Source organism: Tinamus guttatus, unplaced genomic scaffold, assembly GCF_059628265.1.
Source record: "Tinamus guttatus ecotype Peru unplaced genomic scaffold, ASM5962826v1 Tinamus_guttatus_pri_ptg000155l, whole genome shotgun sequence".
NCBI classification, from domain to species: Eukaryota; Metazoa; Chordata; class Aves; order Tinamiformes; family Tinamidae; genus Tinamus; species Tinamus guttatus.
In genome coordinates, this window is record NW_028288689.1 from 9265837 (window position 1) to 9289920 (window position 24084).

General features: G+C 58.2%; 4 protein-coding genes across 4 annotated transcripts; 2 read left to right on the forward strand and 2 right to left on the reverse strand.

The window, feature by feature from the left end:
- The first annotated feature begins 424 nt into the window (after window positions 1–424).
- On the forward strand, window positions 425–2901 carry WDR55 (WD repeat domain 55). The gene is made up of 8 exons (XM_088522702.1): window positions 425–439; window positions 1203–1396; window positions 1472–1572; window positions 1647–1734; window positions 1820–1999; window positions 2111–2210; window positions 2297–2466; window positions 2595–2901. The coding sequence occupies exons 1-8, from the start codon at window positions 425–427 to the stop codon at window positions 2899–2901; spliced, it is 1155 nt and encodes a 384-aa protein (XP_088378828.1).
- A 1118-nt stretch (window positions 2902–4019) lies between these two features.
- On the forward strand, window positions 4020–7324 carry LOC104573075 (UDP-glucose 6-dehydrogenase). The gene is made up of 11 exons (XM_010220256.2): window positions 4020–4196; window positions 4402–4503; window positions 4655–4855; window positions 5027–5224; window positions 5295–5442; window positions 5778–5872; window positions 6002–6132; window positions 6541–6680; window positions 6802–6893; window positions 6982–7092; window positions 7200–7324. Exons 1-11 carry the CDS (start codon window positions 4035–4037, stop codon window positions 7302–7304), a joined length of 1485 nt encoding a protein of 494 aa, XP_010218558.2. The 5' UTR covers window positions 4020–4034; the 3' UTR covers window positions 7305–7324.
- Window positions 7325–10279: 2955 nt separating this feature from the next.
- On the reverse strand, window positions 10280–13442 carry DND1 (DND microRNA-mediated repression inhibitor 1). Its single transcript, XM_088522704.1, has 5 exons — window positions 13311–13442; window positions 12269–12386; window positions 11697–12158; window positions 10672–11076; window positions 10280–10348 (listed from the first exon to the last, which is right to left on the reverse strand). Exons 1-5 carry the CDS (start codon window positions 13440–13442, stop codon window positions 10332–10334), a joined length of 1134 nt encoding a protein of 377 aa, XP_088378830.1. The 3' UTR covers window positions 10280–10331.
- A 920-nt stretch (window positions 13443–14362) lies between these two features.
- On the reverse strand, window positions 14363–24005 carry HARS1 (histidyl-tRNA synthetase 1). The gene is made up of 13 exons (XM_088522687.1): window positions 23916–24005; window positions 23483–23569; window positions 21712–21831; window positions 21163–21258; window positions 20805–20930; window positions 19678–19785; window positions 18494–18592; window positions 17054–17147; window positions 16769–16896; window positions 16450–16692; window positions 15416–15532; window positions 14903–15049; window positions 14363–14422 (listed from the first exon to the last, which is right to left on the reverse strand). The coding sequence occupies exons 1-13, from the start codon at window positions 23991–23993 to the stop codon at window positions 14363–14365; spliced, it is 1503 nt and encodes a 500-aa protein (XP_088378813.1). The 5' UTR covers window positions 23994–24005.
- Between the last annotated feature and the right edge of the window lie 79 nt (window positions 24006–24084).

The window sequence follows — 24084 nt, forward strand, 5'->3', positions numbered from 1 at the left end:
CCCCACTTGGGAGCAGCTGTGCAGCCTGTGATTTGTACCCCTTGTACCTGCAATAAAAGTGTACTAACTTTGAGGGAATGTCAGGGGGGCGGGTGGGTGCCTGGGTGAACTGAGAGCTCGTGTTCCTTTCCTCACCTAGGAGGGCTGTGCCTGTCCCCAGCTTGTGCCCATCCCCTTAGGGCTGCTGCTGCCCTGGACAGGGCAGAGCCACCTCTGCTCCCTTGTCCCAGGTAAGGACATCCTGTGGGAGAGCCACCTGGGGCCGAGCAAAGAGAGATGCAAGTTTGACCCAGTCTGGTGCATCTCAAATACAAGCCTAAATACAAATAATTTTGGGTTCCAGTATGTAATTGCTGCTGGCCCTGCAGAGAAGGTGGAAACGAAGGAGAAATGATCTTTTTACCCTTTCTATGAAGCGGGGAGCATGGGGGCGCTAACTGTGAGAGCCTGGGGAGGAGTGGAAGTAGATCCAGCTGTCCTAGTGCTTGGAGAAGTAAATCCTCTTTTAGGGGCATTTTTGAGCCATATCCAAAGAAAAACAGCTGCTGAGCCTACCCCAGCCCTTACCCCAGGCCCCTGTGTTATCAGGCATCCATTACCAAGGTCTTCTGCAAGGGGGTGCTGGGCAGCACCTTTGGGTGCCCCCAGGGCTGTCCTGGCCCTCGGTTGCTACCTGGCCCTGGCTCCTCCATTCCTGGACAAGGGGCAGCTGTGGAAAACGCAGCTCCCAGGGCTTTCCGGCCTGGCCCGGCTGCCCTAGCTGTGCTGCCAGCTGCTCCTAGCCGCCTCCGGCAGCAGGAGCCTCCTGCTGTACAAAGCAGGAATTAAGGAGAATCGAATTAAAGGAGGGACGGGCGCCCGCGGAATCGAGCCGCAGTCGGGGCGAGTCGGGGCGACACTGCGAGAAATTTGCAATCAGCCGAAGTGAGCGCTGGGCTATAGCCGGTCCCGGCGGCCAGCGGTGCCGCGCGGCCTGAGAGGCCGCGTGGCTCATGCAAAGAGCCCGTGACGCAAGGGGGCGGGGCCCAGGGAGAGAGACCGGAATGCACATTAGTGCGATTGTATGCAAATGAGAAGGCGTGACATGCAAATGAGGAGACGCGCATGCGCAGAGTGTGGCGCGTGCCGGCATGGCGGCGCCGAGCGCGGCGCGGAGGGAGGCGGCGGGCGGCGGCCCCAGCCCCGGCCCCGGGCTGCCCCAGGACTGCCCGACCGGCGGCGACAGCGACGGCGAGGAGGAAGCGGCGGGTGAGGAGGAGGAGGCGGAGGCGGCGAGGGAGCCGCGACTGCGAGACACCCCTGAGGACATCGTGCTGGAGGCGGCGGCAAACGCCATAGCCCTGCACCCCGCGCGGGCCCTGCTGGCGGCGGGCGACGTGGACGGCGACGTTTACCTGTGAGCGCCCGGGCGGGCGGGACGGGGTTCCTCGGCTCGGGCCGGCCCTCCTGAGTGGTAACGCGCTGCTCGCAGGTTCTCATACTCGTGCATGGAGGGGGACACCCGGGAGCTCTGGTCCTCGGGCCACCACCTCAAATCGTGCCGGGATGTGGCCTTCTCGCTGGACGGGCACAGTGAGTGCACAGCGCCGCAGGGCGCCCGTGGGAGCCCCAGGGGACCCAGGTGACCCTGGCACCGGCCCCTTCAGAGCTCTTCACGGTGTCCAAGGACAAGTCCATCCACGTGCTGACGGTGGAGGAGGGCCGCCTGGAGACGCGCTTCGCCAAGGCTCACAGGTGCGTTTGCGCCATGGGCCACCGCGTCCCCCAGGGAGGGAGGGCTCATCCCGGCGACCCTGCACGACCAGGCTGTTCTCCGCAGTGCGGCCCTCAACTGTGTGCTGCCCGTCACCGATCACGTCTTCGCAACGGGCGACGAGGGCGGCGCGCTCAAGGTGTGGGATGTGCGGAAGGGAGCCCCGGTCCTGGAGGCGCGGGAGCATGAGGAGTACATCAGCGCCATGGCAGTGGATGCGAACGGGAAGCTCCTGCTCACGGCCAGGTACCACCGGGCCCGGGTGGGCTCCCTGCGCTCCTGTTAGCCCTTTCCCTGTGCCAGGGCTCCTGTTGTCTACACCTGCCACCCAGGAGGCTCCCACTCTGTCTCCTGCAGCGGCGATGGCACTTTGGGTGTCTTCAACATCAAGAGGCGGCGCTTCGAGCTGCTCTCAGAGCCACAGAACGGGGACCTGACGTCTGTTGTGCTCCTCAAGGTAGGTCCTGTGTCCTGAGGGCCACAGCCCCATGGCTTGATCTCCATGTCCCTAGTCTCCACCCTATGTTCCTCTACTGTGCTCAGAGAGGGAAGAAAGTGGCTTGTGGCTCCAGCGAGGGGACAATCTACCTCTTCAACTGGGATGGCTTTGGTGCCGCCAGTGACCGCTTTGCCTTGAGGGCTGAGTCCATCGACTGCATGGTGCCCATCACGGAGAACATCGTGTGCACGGGGTCCCTGGATGGAGTCATTAGGTCAGAGAGGGCTGGGCTGGGATGAGGGGAGGCTCAGGGATGCATAGGGGACATGATGGGCCTGATGCCGCAGGGATGGGCTGGCAAGGTTGTGGCTGTCCCAGCTCAGCACTCCCGCTCATCCCCAGGGCGGTGAACGTGCTGCCGAACCGGGTGCTGGGCTGCGTGGGGCAGCACGCAGGGGAGCCCATCGAGCAGCTGGCTGTGGCACCGGGCGGGCGGCTCCTCGTCAGCTGTGCCCACGACCAGAAGGTCAAATTCTGGGACATCTCCTCCCTCGCCGCCATCGTGGTGGACGACTACCGCAAGAAGAAGAAGAAGGGCGGGCCGCTGCGGGCGCTGAGCAGCAAGGCGGCGGGCGGCGGCGAGGACTTCTTCGCCGACCTGCGCGACGAGCCCGAGGGGGCGCCGGGCGACAGCGACGACAGTGACTGAGGCGGGCGGGGCGGGCCGGGGGCGGGGTCGGCGCTGGCCAATAAAGCTCCTCTGCGTGCCCCTGGCTCCACCTCCTGCTGCGCGGGGCGGGGCGCCCGCCCGGCGGGGGGCGGTGGCCGCGCCGAGGTAGGACGCGAGCGGTGGCGCTCGGTGCGCCCGGCCCGTGCACCCCATTGGGCCGCGGCACGGCTAGGCCGCGTGCTCATTGGCTGGTGGCGGCGCCGCTCACGTCGAGGCGGGGGCGGGCCGCTGAAGGGAGCGGGTGGGGGCGGGGGAGCGTGGGGGTACTGGGGGCTCCCGGGGCGCCGGGGGCTGCTGCGGCTGGAGGCGCCCGCGGGGGGTTGCCCGACCTTGGGCACCAAGCCCAGAGTGCGGGTCTCCGGGCGGGGGCAAACGCGGGGGTCACCCCGCTGGGGGCGGGGGTGGCGCGGCTGGGTGCCGCTCATGAGGGGGGCGGAGGGAAATGGTGCTGGGGACACCGGTGTGGGAGCCTGGGCTCGGGGCTGTGGGACACGGCGTGTCCGGGTGCCTGGATCCAGCCCGTCCCCAGGGTCCTGCTCACCAGTGCCCCGCCCTGAGGCGCGCAGGGTGACAGGTGCCCCCTACCCCTGCCCAGAGCAGCCGTGGCAAATGTCACTCATTCGTTAGTGTCACACGTTGATTAGTGTCGCTCATTAACGTTACACGGCCCCCGCGGGCTGAGGTTGCCCGGTGTGCTGGTGCTCCACAGTACCCGAGGCCCCGCAGACTCGGTGCAGGGCTGGAAGTGCAGGCCGCACGCGCTGCCCGCACGCGCTGCCCTTTGCCACCAGCGGTGGCTGCAGGCGCAAGGGGGACTGGCAGCCTGCCCCGAGGCAGGGAGGGGACCGCTGCGCCAGGGGTGCCATGTGATGCGGAAGAGCCTCCATCCTGCATTCACATCCCATAAATCCACAGACTTGCTTGGCATGGAGCTCCCTGGAGCCCGGCAACCCCCTTGCACTCACCTCTGTCTCCTGCCTTGGTCGTGGCCGGAGTGGGATGTTGGCGCTGCCAGGACGGTTGTCCTGGGCTAATCCATGCGCTGGTTCCCAGGCTGTTTCCGACAGGCGCTGGTGAGTCCGGCTCTGCCGGCTCCGGCCAGCCCAGGGAGCATGGGGCCGGTGAGGCGCATTTGCTGCATCGGGGCTGGCTACGTGGGGGGGCCCACGTGCAGCGTCATTGCCCAGATGTGCCCAGAAATCACCGTCACCGTGGTGGACATCAACGAGGAGCGCATTCAGGCCTGGAACTCAGAGCAGCTGCCCATCTTCGAGGTGAGGCCCTGCCAGGTCGAAAGGCTTCGGTCTGCATGGGATGACCGGGTGTTCCTGGCTGCTGGGGAGCTGCTGTACCTCTTCCTCAGCACTTCCTTCCCCAAATTCCAGCTCTGGCTGCTGCTGGGTGCTCTGCAGGTGGTGCCCACCTCTCCGCCCTGCATCAACGGTATCAGGGGCCCACGCTCGTTCCTCTCCTTTGCAGCCTGGCCTGCAGGAGGTGGTGGAGGCCCAGCGTGGCGTCAACCTCTTCTTCTCAACTGACATTGACCAGGCAGTGAGAGAGGCTGATATCATCTTCATATCAGTGAGTGGGGAGGGCAGCCCATGGCTGAGTCCTGCCACAGGCTGTGCCCCTCTGCAGGGCTTGGTGGCACGGATAGCACCCCCCCCCCCTTTTCTTTCTTTCCAACCGCTGTGACCACTCAACTCTTCTGACGTGTTGGCTCCTCTGTCAGGTGAACACTCCCACCAAGACCTTTGGGCTTGGCAAGGGCCGGGCGGCTGATCTGAAGTACATCGAGGCTTGTGCCCGGCGTATCGCCCAGGTAGCCACGGGCTACAAGATCGTGGTGGAAAAGAGCACAGTGCCTGTGCGGGCAGCTGAGAGCATCCAGCGCATCTTCAGCGCCAATACCAAATCCAACCTGTCCTTCCAGGTACAGCAGGGTCTGGCAGAGTGCTCCCTCCCACTGCCACTGGCTGGGGAGTACAGGAAGATGTGACTTCAGCAGAGAGATCCTATTGCTAGATATAGGGACAGCAAGAGCTGGGAGAAAGAGACGCTGTGAGTAGCATCATCCCACACCCATGTGGCCTCATCTCCACAGGTCTTGTCCAACCCTGAGTTTTTGGCTGAAGGAACGGCCATCTCCGACCTGAAGAACCCCGACCGCGTCCTCATTGGTGGTGATGAGACACCTGAAGGGCAGAGGGCAATCGAAACCCTCAGCAGCATATACATGCGCTGGGTGCCCCAAACGCGCATCATCACCACCAACACATGGTCTTCAGAGCTCTCCAAGCTGGTATGTGCTGCTGTCCCCAGACTGGCCTAGTTGATGGCAACAAGGGTCCCATGTGTCCTCTTTTGCCCAGGCTGCCAACGCATTCCTGGCCCAGAGGATCAGCAGCATTAACTCCATCAGCGCCCTGTGCGAGGTGACGGGGGCTGATGTGGAAGAAGTTGCCCATGCCATTGGCACAGACCAGCGCATCGGCAATCGCTTCCTCAAGGCCAGCGTGGGTGAGTCCTGTGCCCTCTGTGCCAGGGGGGTGATTGCAGCCCCCTGGCCCCCACCGTTCTGTGCCCAGGAAGTTTGTGCTCCTCTGCCCCAGGAAGCATGAGCCTGAGCATGCACTGGCATCCAGGCTGGGACATCTTGTCTAGACTGATGAGACACATCTTCCTGTTAGCTCACTTGTCCCTTACCAGCCCTAGTGTCCCCCTGGCCTGTCCCAGCTTGTCATCTGCCCTTCCCAGTGCAGGGGTGGAGGAGGAGGTTTGGAGCTTCCCCTTTCCAAGGCAACCTTTAAGGTCTCCAATTAGCACTCCCTGACTATAGTGATCTGTCAGAGCAGGTTTTGGGGGCAGCTGTTTCCAAAAAGATGTCCTCAACCTGGTCTATCTCTGTGAGGCTCTCAACTTGCCCGAAGTGGCTCGATACTGGCAGCAGGTAAGGCCAGGCCAGGCTCCTGTTCCAGCCAGCGCGAGGGCTGGAGTCCTGCTCAAGGAGTGGGTCTCACCACAGCCCCTGGGCTGGGGCTCAGTGCCTGGCCTGACCCGTCACAACTCGTCCCACCAGGTGATTGAGATCAACGAGTACCAGCGGCGGCGATTCGCCGCCCGTATCGTCAGCTGCCTCTTCAACACTGTCACGGACAAGAAGATTGCACTGTTGGGCTTCGCCTTCAAAAAGGACACGGGGGACACAAGGTACCAGCTGGGATAGGGGTGGCGGGTCACAGGTTACAGGTGTGATGAGTGTGTTGCTCCAGCTCCACCTCAGAGCGGCAGCAAAAGGACTTTCTTGATGTCCCCATGATGTCCTGGTGATAGTGAGCCCTTTGGAGCCACCGTGGGAGGTGGGATTGGCCCAGCAAGTCCCCGGGCTGGTGATGGCTGAACTTGGAGCTAGAGAGAGGCTGGTCAAGCCATGGACCCTGTGGGGAAAGTCAAAGGCAGCGTTTAAAGGAAATGTGAGGGCCAGGCACAGGGAGGAACTGGGGCTGGCAAGCAAGGGCTGCTCCCCAACCCTGGGCCCCAGCTCCATCAGACGACTGATCACTACGAGGAGGGCGTGCAGGGCCTCTGCAGGGCTCAGCTCTGCCTCTCTCGGCCCAGGGAGTCATCCAGCATCTACATCAGCAAGTACCTGATGGACGAGGGCGCCCGCCTGCACATCTATGACCCCAAGGTGAAGAAGGAGCAGATCGTGCAGGACCTGTCGCACTCCACTGCCTCAGCTGAGGAGCCTGAGCGGGGTAGGGCCAGTGGCTTGCAGGCCGCTCTCCAGCCCCAAAGCCTGGCAGAGATCTCAGGCCCCGGCAGTTGTGTCCCAGCAGGCAGCATCCTGCTGTGCTTATGTTGGTTCTTGTCTTGCAGGGCTCAGCCTGGTCTCCATTGCCTCAGACCCTTATGAAGCCTGTGACAATGCCCATGCCATTGTCATCTGCACTGAATGGGACATCTTCAAGGTAAGGGGTCCCAATCTGGGCCAACTTGCTGCTCAACTTCCAGCCCTCGTTCTCACCAGCAGGAAGCTCCCCCTGTGTGTTATTCCAGGAGCTGGACTACGAGCGAATCTACCAGGCCATGCTCAAGCCGGCCTTCATCTTTGACGGCAGGAGGATCCTGGACAGCCTGCATGGCCGGCTGCAGCAGCTGGGCTTCCAGGTATGGCCTTGGTGCCCACAGGGCTGCAGCTGCTGGCTGTGGTGCCCAGGGTACTGTCAGGCCTGGGGTGCGCTCAGGGCTGGCACCCATGGGCTCTTGTGCTCCAGGTGGAGACCATTGGCAAGAGGATCAGCCAGCGTATCCCCTTTGCGGCCAGCACCATTGCCCAGCTGGACCTCCAGGCTCCCCCTTTGAAGAAGTTGAAGCTCTGATGTATCTGCAGGTGCATGATAAGATAAAGCTGAAGATGATGTATCTGTTCTGGTGTGCACTACTGGCCATGAATAAGGGGTGGTCTTCCTGGGTACAGGCACTGCTCCTCTCAGGGGTCTCTCTGAGGCTGAACTGATCTCTCTCCTCCCAGATCGTTGTAATAGAGAGACTTGGCAGCTGTATAAGCTGGAGTGAGCTGCCTCCAGCTCTGCTCCTGAGGACTCGTGGCTTCTTCCATAGTCCTGAGCCACACCAAAGCAGGACACAGCCCCGTGGCCCCTGTGCCAAGTGCAGCTGTGCGAGGTGAGGGAGTCCCCTGCTCCTGCACAGGGGGAGGGCCCCACGCTCATGGGAGCACTCTATGGCCAGCCCCATGAGCCAGGGGCTCATCCTATCTTCTGCTGGCCTGAGGTAGGAGGTGTTGGCTCAGGCCATTGGGTTTGGGGGTTTGTTCCTTCCTCTGAAACACCTCCCAGGGGCTATCCAGCAAGTAGCCACAGGCCCCTGGCCAAACAGGGGCTTGGGGCAGACGGGGAAGTTGCTGAGCCCTCCCTGTGCTTCACATGGAACCCAAGGAGACCAGATTCTCAGGCTTGAACTCCAATTCCTGAAGGATCTTGCTTCAGGAAGCCGTGGGGGAGTAGACCTGTACCTTCTGCTGCTCTGGTTCTGCTCTTGAGGGAAGCGGTCAGGCTCCTAGCAGGGCTGGGTGCCTTGTTAGAGGCAAGACTGAGGGAGGAGCTGGCGGTGGATGTAGAGATCCAGATGGACCTGCCTGTGAGGCTCTGGTGCCCCGGACACAGATGCTCCGAAGAGCTCCCACGGTCCCGTTGGTGGTGCAGCCTCTGCTCCGGCATCTCTTAGGCCTCCCTGGCTGACTGGAGGTGGGTGCAGCAGCATGGAGGGGGCAGGGGGTGGGACGGACACCACCTTGCAGACAGACTCCTTGCAGGGTGACCGCTCCAAGAGAGTCCCTGAGGGGGTCACTCCTGGTAGCAGAGACAGAGCCAGGGAAGCCCAGAGAAACTCAGCCCTTCGACCGGGGAACATGGGGCTGGGGCAGGGAGTCACCAAAAGGCTGGGGCTGGGGACAAGAAGGTGCTCCAGAAAGCAATTTGGGAGCCCTGGGATGCAAGCAAAGAGAAAACAAGGCCTCTAGGGAAATCTAAAAAGCATCTTGAGGGCTCTGGGTTGCACTTGAGGGCACAGGGATCTTCTCTGGCAGGCAAACAGGAGCTCTGTAGGGCTCAGTGAAGCATTCAAAGGGCTCCGGCAGCCAAACAGGGAGCCTTGGTGCACTCAAAGGCAACCTAGAGCATGGCACCTTGCAAGGCAGGGCCCGGAGGGTGCTGCAAAAGCAAAGAGAGGGTTCCGAGAGGCTCTTGGTTACAGGGAGGTGGTGGTATGTGCCAAAAGGCAGAGCTGCCTAGGGAGAGTAGAAGCCCTGCAGCGCTCCGGCTCCTGCTGAAAGCACAGGGAGAAGATCAGCCGCATCCACAGCTCTGGAAAGTCCCAAAGGCCCCAAGGTGGCATGGAGAGCTTATGAGTAGCAAGCAGACACTCTAGAGAGGCCTCAGGGATGCAATGAAAGGCAATGGAAGGGTTCTGGGATCACATGGATGGCTTTCAGCAGGGACATGGATGGTCTGGATAGCAGCAAGAGTAAACTGAAGAGCTCCTCTTGGACACCAAAAGCAAAACAGGACAACAGTGAACAGGGAAAAGGAGGCGGAGAGGCTTTAGGGAAACCAAAGGGCAGGTGGAGGGTGGTGGCTGGCACCAGGAGTGCAAGGCCTTCGTGTCAGGGCCTTTGCACAGTGTAGGGCATCACGACACCTCAGAGGGCGAGAGGGCCAAGGAAATAGAGTGCTCTGGAGCGCACAGAAAGCCGTGTAGAGGGACAGAGGGTGCACTGAAAGGTACACGGAGAGCTCCAGCATCACCAGAAGCCCCATCATGAGCCTTGGGGCTCAACCAAGAACATCACAGTTGCATGCCCAGTGATCCAGAAAGCACAGAAAGCTCTGGGTCTCACTGAGACATGGGGTTAAGCTTCTTGCGTGTTTTGTGGCAGCCGAGCCCACCAGTGATGCTGCCAGTATTGCTCCAGCTCCGTCCCTGGCATCCCAGTTCACGCCATCCTACCTACCTAGGAGGCCATGTCCAACTTCCCCTGTGGACCTGAGTCCTCACAGTACCCGGGAGCCCAGGGACAAGCTGTCACCCTGGCTCAGAGCCTGGGCAGACACGGAGCTCAGGCCCCCACATGCAGAGCTGCCCCTTGGGGCCACAGGAACGGCGGGAGCAAAAGACAACACGACACAGTGGGCACCATCCAGGCTGCTTTAATGCCAAGGGGCTGGCATGCAGCCTGTCCTCCTGGTGCTGAGGACTCATTCATAGATGGCTGATAGTCCCACAGCTGCCTCCTCCCAGCCCACAGATCCACACAGCCCCTCATCCCCCACAGCCTGCAGGCGCTCTCCTAATTAAAAACCAGCTCTGCGGCACATCGGACATGCTCCCTTTAGCAGGACAGTGCCCACGCATGGCCCCATCCCCATCTTGGCCATCGGCCCCGTGCCAGGTACCAAGCATGCCAGTGAGGAGAGCCACGGCCACGCACGGTGTCTGTGATCCCAGGCCAGCCCCTGCCATCCCCTCAGCCTTTCTGGCCTTCACCTGCTGCCAGGGGTCCCTTCAAGCAGGTTCCGCTTCTCCCAGGACCTAAATCCGGCTTCCTCACCGGAGCAGAGCAACACAAACCAGTTAAAGAAAAGCAAAATCAGGTGGGGAACAACACCCCCCCCAGGAAGAGAACAGAACCAAGTGCTGGCTGGGGATAGGGCAGTCATCACGGACTGTGACAGCACCTCCATCCTCTGGAGCCAGCTCTCAAACTCAAACAAACTCAAACCCAAACAAACAGGACCACATCCACGGCTGGGCCTGCGTCCCGCTCCTGTGGACTGGCGACGAGCAGCCTAGTGCTTCAGGCCTGGCCCATGGTTCGGTGGGACACCTGCCTAGGCCACCTCGCACCCTGTGACAGAGAGAACATCAAGATCTGTGTGGCTCTGCAGGAAGCCAGGATCTCAACATCCCAAGGCCTCCTCCCAGCTTCTCATGCACCCTCTGCATCCAGCCTGGAGCCCGCCCCACACTCCCAGCTCCTGGAGTTACGTAGGCCTGGGCTTTGGCAGCGTTTCTCAACTGGGATCCCTGCCTGAGCCACCAAGCTGGGCTGGTTCGTTCCCAGGTTGTATCCCAACCTGCCCTATGGAGCGCCAAACTCCCACAGTTCCGGGAGATGCTCCAGGATGTGGGGAGAGCTGGGGTTTGGGCTGGTTCTGCATGAGGACTCACCCAGTATCCTGAGCACCTGCATCGCCAGCATGTCCTTTGCCTTGTCGTGCCCACTGGCACCTGACACATCCTGCTGGACCCACGTGAACCCACTCATGGGCAGCGGGTACCCCGGGATCACCACTTGGCACCAGAAGCGCAGCCACCCGTCAGGGTTGGCCTGGACACACTTTGTGAAAAACAAGGGGGTACCCAGGTGCCGCCTCCAGCACAGGGTGTCCAGGAGGTCCAGCGCCTTGCCCTGCACTGGAGAGAGGGGCACATGCGCCTGCTTGGGGCTCCCTGGACACTTGCCATGGGATACCCAGGTGGCAGAGGACGTCTCCTCGCTGCATCGCAGTTTCTGCTTCAGGTCAGGTTTCAGCCACTCCACCCTCAGCTCCTCCTCCGAGATCCTCCTGTTCCCTGCATGAGAGGCAGACCCCAGGCTGCAGGAGACACTTGGCCACCAGCCCTCTCCCTCACAGGCACTGCAGACTGGGCAGCCCCCATCATACGGTCCCCTCCTGCTTCCCAGCATCTGGCAGGATGACCCAAGGGCTGGCCTAACTGCACTCTAACAGAGCCAAATGTTTCTCATTTGGGGCAGATGAAACTTGGGGACATGGATGCAAATTTGGACTTGAGAGGTTCAGGTTGGACTTTTGGGAAACGCGTCCCTTAGGAGGGCAGTGGAGCCTTGGGGCAGGGCACTGAGAGGGCTGATGCCTCCACCAAGGGTGTTTGCAGAACTTGGCCAAAGCCCCACCCAGCCCTCTCTTGTATTGGTGCCGTTCCTGCTCTGAGCAGGCAGTTACACTGAGCACCTCTGGGTGCCCCCAGCACTGTTCGATTCGCATGAGGACGGCCAGGGATCTGCCTCATGGAGGACTACCGGCCGCAGAGGGAACATGGGGAGAGGGCAGAAGCTGCCCCAGAGCTAAAGTCACTTCTCCACTGAGCCTGGAGCTGTGGCCAGTTCTTGCCTAGAGACCCCAGGAAGGCAAGGCCCCGCTCCATCCCACGCCACCCAAGTGTCCCAGTACCTTCCATGAGGCTTTTCTTGGCCATGGCAGCAGCCTGGTGCGAGCTGTACTTCAGCACAGCAAGCTGGGCCTGTTTCCGGTATGGGCTGGGATACAGGGTGATGCTGAGGATGCCCTCAGCAGCCTCCTGCAGCAGGATCTTCAGGTGCTTCTGGCTCAGTGAGGTGGCCAGGCCATCCATGCTCAGCTCACACTTCTCTGTGCTCTTGCACACCAGGATGGAGTAGCCTTTCTGCACCTCAAAGTTGTTGAGGGCAGTGACGGCCATCTTGGCACTGCGCCGATTGCTGTACTTGGCGTAGGCAAAGCCCCGGTTGAGCCCGCTGAACGTCATCATGAGCCGAAACTCGTAGAGCTTTCCCACGCTCTGGAAGAGGGGGATCAGCGTGTTCTCATACATATCTTGCGGCAACTTCCCGATGAACACCTCTGAGCCTGTTGGTGGGGGGTCACCCACCCAGCCTGTAGGGTGACAGTGACATGGTGCATGTGGGCAAGATCCGCTTGGCCACCAGGCACCTGGGCATGCTGAGCTCCCAGGGCACGGCAGGACCGGAGCACCCTTCATGTACCTGGTGGCGGGCCGCCGTATCGCCTCTGCCCGTTGATCTGCACCAGGTTGATGCCAGTCTCTTTCACCCAGGTGAGCAGGGCTATCTTATTGACTTGGTTGACGCTGTCAGGCCAGGTCTGCAAAGGCAGATATTGCCCATACAGCTCTGGGCAAAAAGTTTCCAGCCTCCCAACTGGGGGCATCCCAACCCCAACTTTGGAAACAGAGACACGGGCACCTGCTTGATAGCCTGCAATACTGCAAGAAAGGCTAGAGCCAAGATGGCCTATCTTAATGTAGAACTGCAGCATGGCTGGGATCCCCCACCAGCCAACTCTCTTTTCTGCCAGCATCTTCCCAAGCTTTGGGATCACAAGATTGTCAAGAAGGGACTGAAAACTCCACCTGTGTGCCCACCTTACATTTTAGCTCATTAATTGTTGCAAGGTCCCACTTGGGCCTCTGAATACCATGAACAGAGCAGAATTAAAGTTATCATTATCGGGTTTTAACCTGAGGCATTTTTGTGCCATCAGGCAAGAGCTACTTTCTCTCTCCAAGGCATCCGCCCTTCCTGGAGGGCAGCAAACTCTTTTGTCTCGAGATGGGGCCCTTGATGAGGGTCATTTCTGCTGAGCAGAAAGAGCAGCTCCGCACCCAGAGCCCCTGCAACCAGACCTGCCCGCCCCGCCGGGGCCTGTGTCCCCTCTCCCGGTGTCGGGCGGTGTTCCCGGGCAAGGGCAGTGCAGCCTCAGCCCGTTAGGTGCTAAGAGCACCTCCATGGTCCGCGAGCACGGCCCGTGCACGGAACCACCCGCTCCCCCGAGGGGGCTGCGCTCCCGGGGAGGATCCCGGCGCTCGACGGCGGGTGCGCCGCGGCGCCGTTTGCCGGCGCGGAGCACGAGAGGCCCCGGGGGCTCCCGCGCAGCCTCAGCGCCTCCCACGGAGCCCCAGCACCGACGGCGCCGAAATCGACGGCCGCGCGCGCCCGAGCGGAGCCGGTGGCAGCTCCGGAGCCCCGACCGCCCCACGGGGACCCCCCTCTCCCGCCTCGGTGAGACCATCAGGGGGCCCTTCCGCCCGTCGAAGGGACGAGCGGCGGCCTCGGAGCTGCCCCAGAACCTCGGGCTCGCCGAGGCGCCACCCGGTTCCCGTCGGGGCCGCTCCCCGACAGCTCCTACCACCTCCTCCATCGCCGGTCGCCGTCGTCGTCGCCTCTCCGCCCTCGCCAGGCCTGGAAGCTTCCAGCGCCGCCACCGCCCATTGGGCCGCAGCCTCCCCGCCCCGGGGCGGGAGGGACGGAAAGTCCCACCTCCCCCCGCCTCCTCCCCGCCCCGGGGGCCGCCCCGCGGGACACGGGGTTCCCCGCGCAGGGTCGGGGCGACCCGAACCCCCCGGCGGCTCCACAGTCCCAGGCGAGTGGGGAAGGGGGAAAAGGGGTATGTTACAACACACCCGCCGTGCAGAGCAGGGGGGAGCGCCGTGGGGGCGGGCAGGGCGTCAGGGGGCACAGAAACCAAGGCCAGAGCAGCGGCAGCCCTGCGGCAGGAGGCACCATCGGAGCCATAGGTGGCCACTGGAAGCCCTCCCTGTTGTGGGGCCCGGGGAACAAGCGCAGCTTAAGGAAGAGCCAAGCCGGCCTCAAACATCGGCTCCCTCGCTGAGGAGGTAACTCCCTTAGCACCAGCCCAAAGCAGGAGAAAACCGGAGAAAGCGACCGGCCAGACAAGATTTATTCTGTCTCTTGGAATGGGCTTTACACGTGGCTCTGGAGAAGGTCACCTCCCCACAGCCAGAGCGGAGATGCGAGGCTGGACGTTTATTCACAATGAAGGGAACAAGAAGCTGCAGCCAAGGCCCCGGGGGTTGGAGCAGAGCATAGGGCTCCATGTGTCACCTTAACCATCATGGACAGGCGGTGACTCTTTGCCAGGGCCTCTCACAAAGCAAATCACTCCGAGCCAGTGTTTTGTAGAGGGTAACGCAGCCTCTCTGCTCCCGTGGGGGAAGGGAGGGCACAAGACAGGAATAAATATAACTTTCCGAGACTCCCCAACCCTGCGCGCGCTGCCGCAGCTGTGACCCACGATCCAGTGAACAAGCAGACAGAGCCTCAAGACTGGCTCGTTCGTGTCTTGATCTCCTCAGCAAGGTTCTCCCTGCGAACATCAACCTACAAAGGGAGAGCAGAGAGTTCCAGAACACAGAGTGAGGGGCCTGATGTGCTGCGATGTCCCCAGGTCCCAGGGAACGGCCCACCCTGCATGCGCTGCTCTCCGTCTCCAGAGACCCCAGCGCAAGGCGCTCTGGTCCTTGCTCCTCCCCACAGATCCAGCAGCAAAGGCAGCTCTGGCTTCTAACAACCAGGTGCTCACAGGGCGATTCCTGCTGGTCCCAGAGCCAGACAGCCAGTGCACGGATCACTGCTGTCCCCGCTCATCCGAACGCAGCAAACCCCGAACGATCCATGATGTCCTCTGTGAGGGGGACATGAGCAAACGCTACCCAGGGAGATCCCTCCTACGCTCCAGACCCTGAACTGAGGAGGAACTGGGAATTCCAGGAAACTACGGCCACGTCCTCAGGGCTGCCCTGAGCTGTGGTGACGGGTTAAGGAGCTGCCAGTCCCACACCGAGGTACCGCTGGCCTCACCTCCTCCCTTGTGGCCACAACCCGCAGCTTCACAACTCCGTCCTTGAGTTCCTGCTCTCCCACAATGGCAACAAGGGGGACGCCCGTGTCCTCGCAGTACTGCAGCTGATTCAGTAGCTTGGGGTTCTTCTTGTAGAGCATCTCTGCCTGGAAGAAACCTCAGGTACAACACTGTGCTTGGCCCTGGCCTATTTCTTTGCACCCCCAGCACCATTCCTGCCACTGGGCAGGAGCTGGAGCAGTGCCTGACTTGGGAATCCAGCCTAAGCTGAAGACACAGCCAGAGCAGCCCCCGCTGTGCTGAGGGGTAACCCCACTGCATCCAGTCCTTCCCAGGGAACGTCCTATTTAGGATGCAGAGAAGAGGCAGGCTGCTGGCAGCAAGGAAATTTGCTGCCACCTTCTCCCCACAACTCCCTTCTCTCCAGGCAGAACGAGCTCTGGTCTCTTCCTGGCACAGGGAACAGGAGGGAGGAGCAGGCAGCTCCTCACTTGGCCACCAGTGGTTTGTACCTTGATTCCAGCGTCCCACAGCTCGGAGATGAGCTTCAGCCGCTCTTCGAGGAGCTTCTTCTGGGCAGAGGCCACAAGCACCTGTGTCTCTGTTGTCCGAATCTTCTCTGCAGAGGACTGGAGGAGAGGCAGACTCCATAAATGCCAGGCACACACAGAGATATCCCAGGCCCTATGAGCAGGGAGGGTCCATGTCCCAGGTTCATGTGTTCAGCAGAAGACCAGGCTCAGAGGGAGGAGGTCACAGACTCAGAGAGCTCCAGAGACCCCATCCTGCAGCCAAATCCAATCTTCTGGCATTGCCCTGTGTCCTTAACACAGCCTCCCTTCTACACCACAAACATGTGCAGGCTGCTGAGGATGAGCAAATACCTCTTACCTCTTCTCTAGAGGCTGTTCCTCTGCACCCAAGTTTGCAGCCTCAGAGGAACCTGCTTTGAGTGGCTTCAGAGCAGCCTGGCAGGAATGGGACAGAGCCAGTGTCTGCTCCACAGCTGGGCTCGATGTAACAGCAGCAAGAGGAAAAGCTTTGGCAGCATCAGGAATAATCATGAGCCACCTGCTCCCAAGCAAGACACTGGATACTCAAAGTGGCACTGCCCTCCCTCTGCCTTTTCTGGAGATGGAAACCTTTAAAGGTCAACTGCAGAAGGACAAACCTGCCCAGGATTTGTTTTCCATTCAGAAATCCAGATTTTGGCTGGCTGCCAGGAGCAGAGCTCCTCAGAGCTGGGCTCTGGGGGATGCAAATGGGAACCTGTGGGTTGGGAACCTACAAAGACAAGCTTGGCACTCATTGAATAGGATGGAAGATGAGGAATGAGCAGAGAAATGAGAAAAAGGGAACAGAAAAAAGAGGCTGGAAGCCCCTAGACGCACTGTGCTCCTCCATCTGGAAGATCCAACGCCTTTCTGGTATCCATAGTACCATGTGTGTGATGAGGACACATGCAGGGCTGCTGTCACCTTGTCAGCCTTGCACGTCAGTGCTGACTTGCCAAGAAGGGTCCCATGTCAAGCACCGAGGCACTTACCTCCACTTTCTGCTCCATGATGGAGAAGATGCGCTCAATCCCAATGCTGACTCCCACACAGGGCACCTTCCGCCCCTTGGGATCAAACATCCCCACCAGCCCATCGTAGCGGCCACCTCCGGCTACGCTCCCGACGCTGACTGGCTCCTCCACGTGGTCGTTCTCCTGCTGCACCAGGACAGCCTCAAAGATCACCCCTGTGTAATAGTCCAGGCCTCGCGCCAGGCTCAGGTCAAAGCAGATCTGCAGGACACAGAACCCCGTCAGTGGGCGCAGCTGGGCAGCCCAGGGCTCCCTCCTGCCCCCAGCACCTCCTCACCTTCCCCGTGATGCCAAAGAGTGTCAGGTACTCAAAGAGCAGCTTCATGTCCCCCAGCCCCTCCTTGGCGAGCTTGTTCTGAGACAGCTTGGGGTCCTGCAGGAGCTGCTCGATCAGCTTCAGGCCACCTGTGAGAACAGGGCATGTGTGGGCTCTGCTGTGGGGCAGCAGCTGGGCAGCACCAGCCTCTGCCTGACCTGGCCGAGGGTTGTCGCACTTGTAGGGACAGTGCGGGGCAGGGTGTAGGGTGGCTTTTCAGGAGAAGGGATCCACCCCAGAGCTCACCGTGGAGCCGCACGTATTCCCCGATGCGATCTGCAGCCTCGGGAGAGAGCCCCTTCTCCCCCACCATCTCGCTCCTCACGTCCTCCCACGGCATCTGCAGGGGGAGACAAGAACATCAGGGATCCAGCCTCTCCTGGGGACTCTGTGTCAGCCCCCTGTCCTCCCTCCTGCACAGGAACCAGCTCATCTGCCCTTGAGGACTGCATTAGAGAAGCAGAAAATCAAACGTAGCCAAAGCTGAGGCCTCTGAGGCATCCATGAATTTTTCTTAGTAGCACATTATTAATATATGTCCTTTGAACCTCCACAGAAACATGACATAACAACTGACACTGTAGGAGCACTTTGTAACAGTGTGACACTACTAATCGCATTGCCAGCAACAATGTAATAACCTTCTGTTACAGAACTTGGAAAAATATATAACAAACAAGTAACCACAAAGCAGGGAACAAACCAGTGGCAGTAGCACAGAGAGGTGAAGGCAGGCTGAGGCACGGTGCAGGATCTCTGCAGCACGGGATGCAGGATGCAGGCACACGGGACAGCGGGAGCAGAACAAGTGCTCGGGTTAGAAACAGGACAAACTATGCTGGGAGCAGACAAAGCCCCTCTGTTTTTGGGGGGATGGACTCAGGAGCCTAAGAACACCAATAACTAGTGATGAAAACCAGGAAGAAATGGGGCTGGCTTCTTTAGCTTCATCTTCCCTTCGTGGGAAGTTCGAGTTGCTTCCAGCCAAGCTGCTGGGATCATCAAGGATGGAGCCATCAGTGCATCCGTGTTGCTGGATGAGACATTGCCAAGCAGGAACAGCACTTGCTCAGCAGCCAGCACAAGCATTTCGGCAGCCAGTACAACAGTTTCAGTTTGACTTGGCCCTGGCCCCTGCACGGTTAACTGCCTTCACATGTGGCAGCTCCGCAGCTCTCTACTTCTAGACTACCACAGCAGTTTGCCAACACACCAGAACCTCTTCTCTGAAGTCCTGAAATTTCAGAAACAATTCCAGAACATAAATACAAATTTTTTAACCCACCATCCTAAAACTACATTAGAAAAGGCTTCTAGATGTTGTGGCTCATTCTGGAAGGTGAGATCCCAAGTTCTAGGTACATCAGCAGTGCCAGCTTAAGGTGCCTGGAATTTGGGATATTAATTTGAAAGGTCTGCAGAGCCTCTAAGGAGAGGGACACCCTTCCCTACCTCCCTCCTCCCCATTTGTCAGCTCCATGTGGAATGTTGGAGGAGAAAGCACAGAACCCAGTTGTGCAAAGTGCCTGCAGTGCACAACAGGCCTGGTCCTCAGCATTTGTGTGGGAAAAGAAAGGAAGCAACAGTAACAACTCAATTATTGGCATATTCCAGCCAATTTCCATGGTCAGAGACCCGCCAAAAGCCCAGTAGCAACTGCCACAGCCTAGGAGCTCCAGCCAGTACCTTATCCAGTTTGTCCACGCTGGAGCAGATTGTCCGGAACTTGCTGTCTGGGACACCACAAACTGCAAACATCCCATCCAGGATGCGGCGGTCGTTGACCTGAGGGACAGAGAACAGGTTGTTTGCTATGAATCCAAAGATGTGCATCACCTGAATCCAGTTTCCCTCCTCTCTGATTTTAGATATGGAAGAGAAAGGTTTAGGTATGGTGGAAAAGAAACAACACAGGCAACCTGCAGCACAGGTAGGTTTTACTGCTTATAACTCCTGGGCAATTTTTCCTCAATTCTGGGGGAGCAAAACTGCATCTCTCCCCACAGTAGGTCAACCAGTACAGCTGATTCTGACCAAGCCTGAGTAGAGCCATCAGCTTCTCCTTCTAGAGCCACAGGCACCTCCAGCACCTCCACTCAACAGAGAAAAAAGCTGAAGAAACTGGTGGGACCTACAAGGCCCCTTATACAGGGTGCAGGTTAAAAAACAGCTCAGGAACAGACCACGAACTGCGATAAATTCAGCATACTACCCTGTCCTCTCGAAGTGAGGACAAAGTGATATCTGGTTATGTTATAACCTTGCTGAGGGATTCTTTCTTTGATAGCACAGTAAATTCTATGGTTTAATTATGCTCTGCAAGCGGAGGTACTTAAGGACGAAGGCTTAGCTGGATTTAGTGTTTCTACGGCCAGCGAGAACATCTGCAGTTAAATCAGACAGAAGCAGAGACTGTTCCAAGGTTATAAACACTCCTGCATCGACAGGAACCAGATGGTCACTCCTGGAAGACATGGAGCTCTTCCCACCACAGGCAGCCTATTCTGCCATTCCCCGGTGTGTGCCTGGCCTCGAAGGGATCTGCTGGTGCCACTGACTAAAACACCTGTGTATGTCTTCTAAAAGAGGTCTCAGCTGTACACAGGAGCTGCTGGGAAGGCACCAATTTGTTTGTGCAAGAGTTGTCCCTACTAAGACCATATCAGAAGCGAGCACAATGGCAAGGATCCTGGGTTAGAGCCTATATTTTACTGCAGGCAGTTTATATGACAGCCACGTTGTTATTCCACCCGAAAACAGAGACAGCAAAAGAGCAGGGAGAGGCAGGGAAGGAACAGGCACTCTGGGCAGCGGCCACTGCTTTTTACTGCAGCAAAGAGTCCTGCCTGGGGACCTGCCTCTGCTCTCACCTTAATGAGAAAGTCTCCAAGCTGCAGCTCGCTCAGGATCTCGTGCACTATTTTCAGGCACTCGGCATCAGGAATCATAGGATCAAACTGGCCGGCGATGTCAAAATCCTGGGGACAGGAAAAGGCAGTGAGGACTTTGGCATCGCTACTATGGCTGCAGCAGCAGCAGTTCCCTAGGAAAAAAAAAAAAAAAAAAAAAAAAAAAAACCAGCCAAGGGCTGGTCAACTGTATTTAACAAATGATACAGAAAAAGCTGCTAGGCTGGGCAGAGATGAAAAGCACATCATGAGAGAAAGGGGGTGTCACGCTTTATTTACTCAGTTTTAGGAAGGTTTCTCTAAGGGAAAACTTGAGAAGAGGACAGATAGGAAAGGATGAAAGCTACTGTTTAAACAACTGCACTGGCACAACGGAAAAAAAAAACCTGTAATTTCATCTTGGATACTTAAAGATCACTTCTAATTAGCCTAGGAATAACATCTTGGAATGATCTTTCCAATGAGACAAATGAGGCAAATTCCAGGTATTTCGGAAATGGAAATTTGGCGGCACTGGGAGTTCGAAGATATCAACAGAGACTGTACGAAGAAACAGCAATATTCTCAATTAAGAATTAGTTTGTGAAACGAGGCCCTGTGGACTGTGTCAATGCAGTGGCACAAACCCACTCCTCGATGCTCCACAAAGGGAGCTGCCTTCTAACCTGTTCTGTAAGGAGGCGTCTGGGTTTTTCTGCACCTTCCTTTGAAGCAGAGGATGGACCAAGCACAGGATGGAAGCCTAAGTGCTGGGCTTGCCTGCCTGATCCACATGTCCTGCTGGCACACCCTGATGTTAACCTGGCAACAGGCTCAGCATCACGGGAGGAAATTCTTTCCCTAGGCCAGGCTGGCAGACACCGTGGGATGGAGTAAGGAGCTGCTCTCCTCTACAGTGTGAGGCACAGCCTGCTCCTGCGGCACTGGGCCTTTAGTGCCTGTGTTATGGCTGTTGTTTTCAGTCTCTCCGAGCATCTCACAGCCATGGGGACACGACTAAGCTCAGAGTAGCACAGACTCTGGGGTTATGTCCCCACAGCCACTGCCCAGCCCTGCTCAGCAACACCCCTGCCGACAGCCGAACTCACACACTGGTAGAACTCCCTGTAGCGGCCCCTGGTCATGGCCGGGTTGTCCCTCCTGTAGACCTTGGCAATGTGGTAGCGCTTAATGTTGGTGATTTTGTTCATCGCCAAGTAGCGAGCGAAGGGCACCTGATGACGAAGGGTTAAGGATAGACATGGAGAGGAATCAACCCACCCAGGAATTACCCACAGTGCAGAACCACCCCATCTGCTCATGCTCTCTGTGCCACTACAGGGCTGAGAACCAAGAGTGTCCTCCCTCCTCCTCCTCCCTTGCCCCCGGTCGAAGCTGTCCCAAAAGGAGGATCCCAAAGACAACAAGACCCCTCAGCACTGCAGGAATGGGGCTGTGGCAGGATACAGTCAAGTCGTAGCGCAGGGATAGCAGCTCTCCCCCCTGATCTTTCAGATCATAGATGAGTTTTGAGTCTTCTCCGTACTTCCCTGTCAATGTTTCCTGCAAAACAAGCACACATCAACCAACGACGTCTTCAGTGCCAGGGGATCACAGGATCACATAACGACTGAGGTCAGAAAGGACCTCTGCAGATCATTTAGTCCAACCCTCTGCTCAAGTAGCGTCACCTAGAGCAGGTTGCCCAGGATTGAGTCCACGTGGCTTATGAGTATTACCAACGTTGGACAGTCCACAACCTCCCTGGGCTACCTAAAAGCTCATCTAGCCCTAAAGTACACAGAGAACAAGAACATAAAGCAACGACACTCCAGGAAGTGGAAGAAAATACTCCTTGGTCCTCCAGTTTACTAGAGAGAATCCACTGCTTCCTGAGATCACAGGTTCCTTATGATCAGTGTTGATGAATTTCCCAGCCCGTAAGGGCCACCCAAGTAAGTGCTTTCAACTGCAGCATCTGAAAGGGCTCAGCCAACTTGCTGCACCCTTGCTCACCTTCAGCTCAAACACTGGCGTGTCAATAACCTCTGCCCCGTGGCGCTTAAAGCAGGTAATGATGGCACTGAAGACTCTCTCCCGAATGGCCATTTGCTTGGGGCTGTAGTCCCGCGTGCCCTTGGCAGACAAGGAAAAGAAGAGCAAACAGCACATCAGGTTAGAGGCAGAACATCCCTGGCAACTCTGTGTTGAGGACCACGGCAGCAGAGAGGAGAGGAGTGAGGTGCAGGATCTACTACAACCATGTCCAGAAACCGGGTGTCAGCACAGCTGGCAAAAAGCAGCACCAAGAATATCAGGACTCAGCGCATATGTGGACTGTCACGGTCAGCAGGGCTAAACATGAGATGGGTGTTTCAAAAAGCAGGAGCCAAAGGAGCTAATGTGGACCTAGGACTCAGAGAGCTCAGTGCTCTTAAAGCAGAGGCTACAGTCAGGATGCGCCTTTAGTTACACACTTTGATTTGGATGCACCAACCCGATCCATACAATAACCCATGTTAACTGCTGGGCTTAAAGGGGAGACAGCCTGTTAAACAAGCAGTAGCTTTATATTTTCCAAAGAAGTCACATAGAGAGGTCAGACACTTTCAAAGGATGCAAACTTCCCATTTATTGTTCAACTGGGGTGGGCTCCCTCCTAATTCTGTCACTATTAAGAGTCAGTGAATCACACTGATCACCCCCTTTGGGCTTTCAGCAACACATAATTGGCTGTTACTTAACAAAATATGTTTTCTAGGGACAGTCAGATAGGAGAAAGCAGGGAGGTCAGGCATATTACACTCAGAACACCCTCCTTGCAGGTCACACAGTGAAGAGTGGCTTTCAGTATTGCCCTGACATGGCTAAGACAGGAAGGAGACCGCAGCTGTGTTTCCCCTGGAACTCACAGGGCTGGGAATCCCCTCTCCAAACCTTTAAATAGTGAGATACTCATCCTCTTTCCAGGTTTCGGATCACAATTACATTTATCAAAGCATATGATAAAGGAAATGGAATAATCAAGTGAGAAAGTTCTTAGTTTCCCCTAAGTCATGGATGTTGGCATAAGCTGCTTTATTAGTGAATACTAATAGCTGTCTACAGGTCACAGTGTGGCAGAGCAGTTTGCTCAACTGCTAGTGAAGAAACACCCGGAATACAAAACTTTCAGCATAAGCTGTGTTGCAGACACTGTTCTCTGAGGCCTAAAGACTAGAAGGCTGTGAGAGAAGGGCTAGAGGACAGCGATGGTGGCAGCAGGCCAGACTCTGGAAACAGGGTGGCTCCACTCGCACAGACTGATGCAAGACCAGAAGCCATGAGAAAAAAGGCACCTTTTCTCCGAGCCACACAGTAGCTCACCAGAGGTAACACAAATCATACTCCAAACAGGGAAAAAATACTGTGTCAGAGAATTACATAATGGCTGAGGTTGGAAAGGACCTCTAGAGATCATCTAGTCCAATCTCCCTGTTCAAGAGCCAGGCAGATGCAAGACCTGCAGCTATGAAATAACTCGCTTGAACAGGGCCATATTTCCTTAGCTGCATGAGTTTGTGGTTGGCTTGTGGCAGATGCAACAGAAACCTTTAAGTTTTAGTAGAAATATCTGGGTTGGATGCTGAGGGCTATTTCCATCTTTGTCTCTTCTTGCACCTAGCCATTAGGAGCGCAGAGGAAACAGAAATGGCAGCAAAGACAGGCTGAGATTCTGCACATGTAGTGAGGGGCTGCTCCTGCAAGGAGGCTGTGTGTACAGAGCACACGCGCGTGGAGATGTCACCTTTGGGGTCTTGAGCACGAACTTGGACTTGCCCTCGTCACCCAGCTGCGCCTTCATCTCCAGCAGCTTGGCCACCTCCTTGGAGATCTGGGCCGGGAACAAGGAGGGAATGCAGGGGTAAAGCGGCCAGGTGGGCCCCGGCCCTGCAGTCACCTCATCTCAGCGCACCCAGGCCCTGCCGCCCCCGCAGGCCCTGCAGCCTCCCCAGCTCCAGAACATCGGGTCCCCCCCCTCGTGTGCCCCGAGCCCAGCACACCTCAACCCAGTGTCCCCAGCCCCCTCCACCCTCTCCCCCTCGTGCTCTGTCCCCATCTCGCCTCATCCCAGCGCTCGCAGTCCCCTCAGTCACCTCACCCCGGTGCGCCCAGCTCCCCCCTCACCCCGGCGCTCCTTGTCCCCGCAGCCTCCCCAGCTCCGGCACCCCGCACCGCACCTCGCCGGGCTCGGCCTTCTCCTGCTTGAGCCGCCGCACAGCGTCCGCCTGCGCCCGCACAGCCGCCTCGTCCGCCATGGCGCCGCCACCCCGCGCGCCTGCGCACTGCGGAGGCACCGCCTCCCGCCCGCCCGCGCCGAAAGGAGCGGCAGCTGCCGCCGCCGGTTTG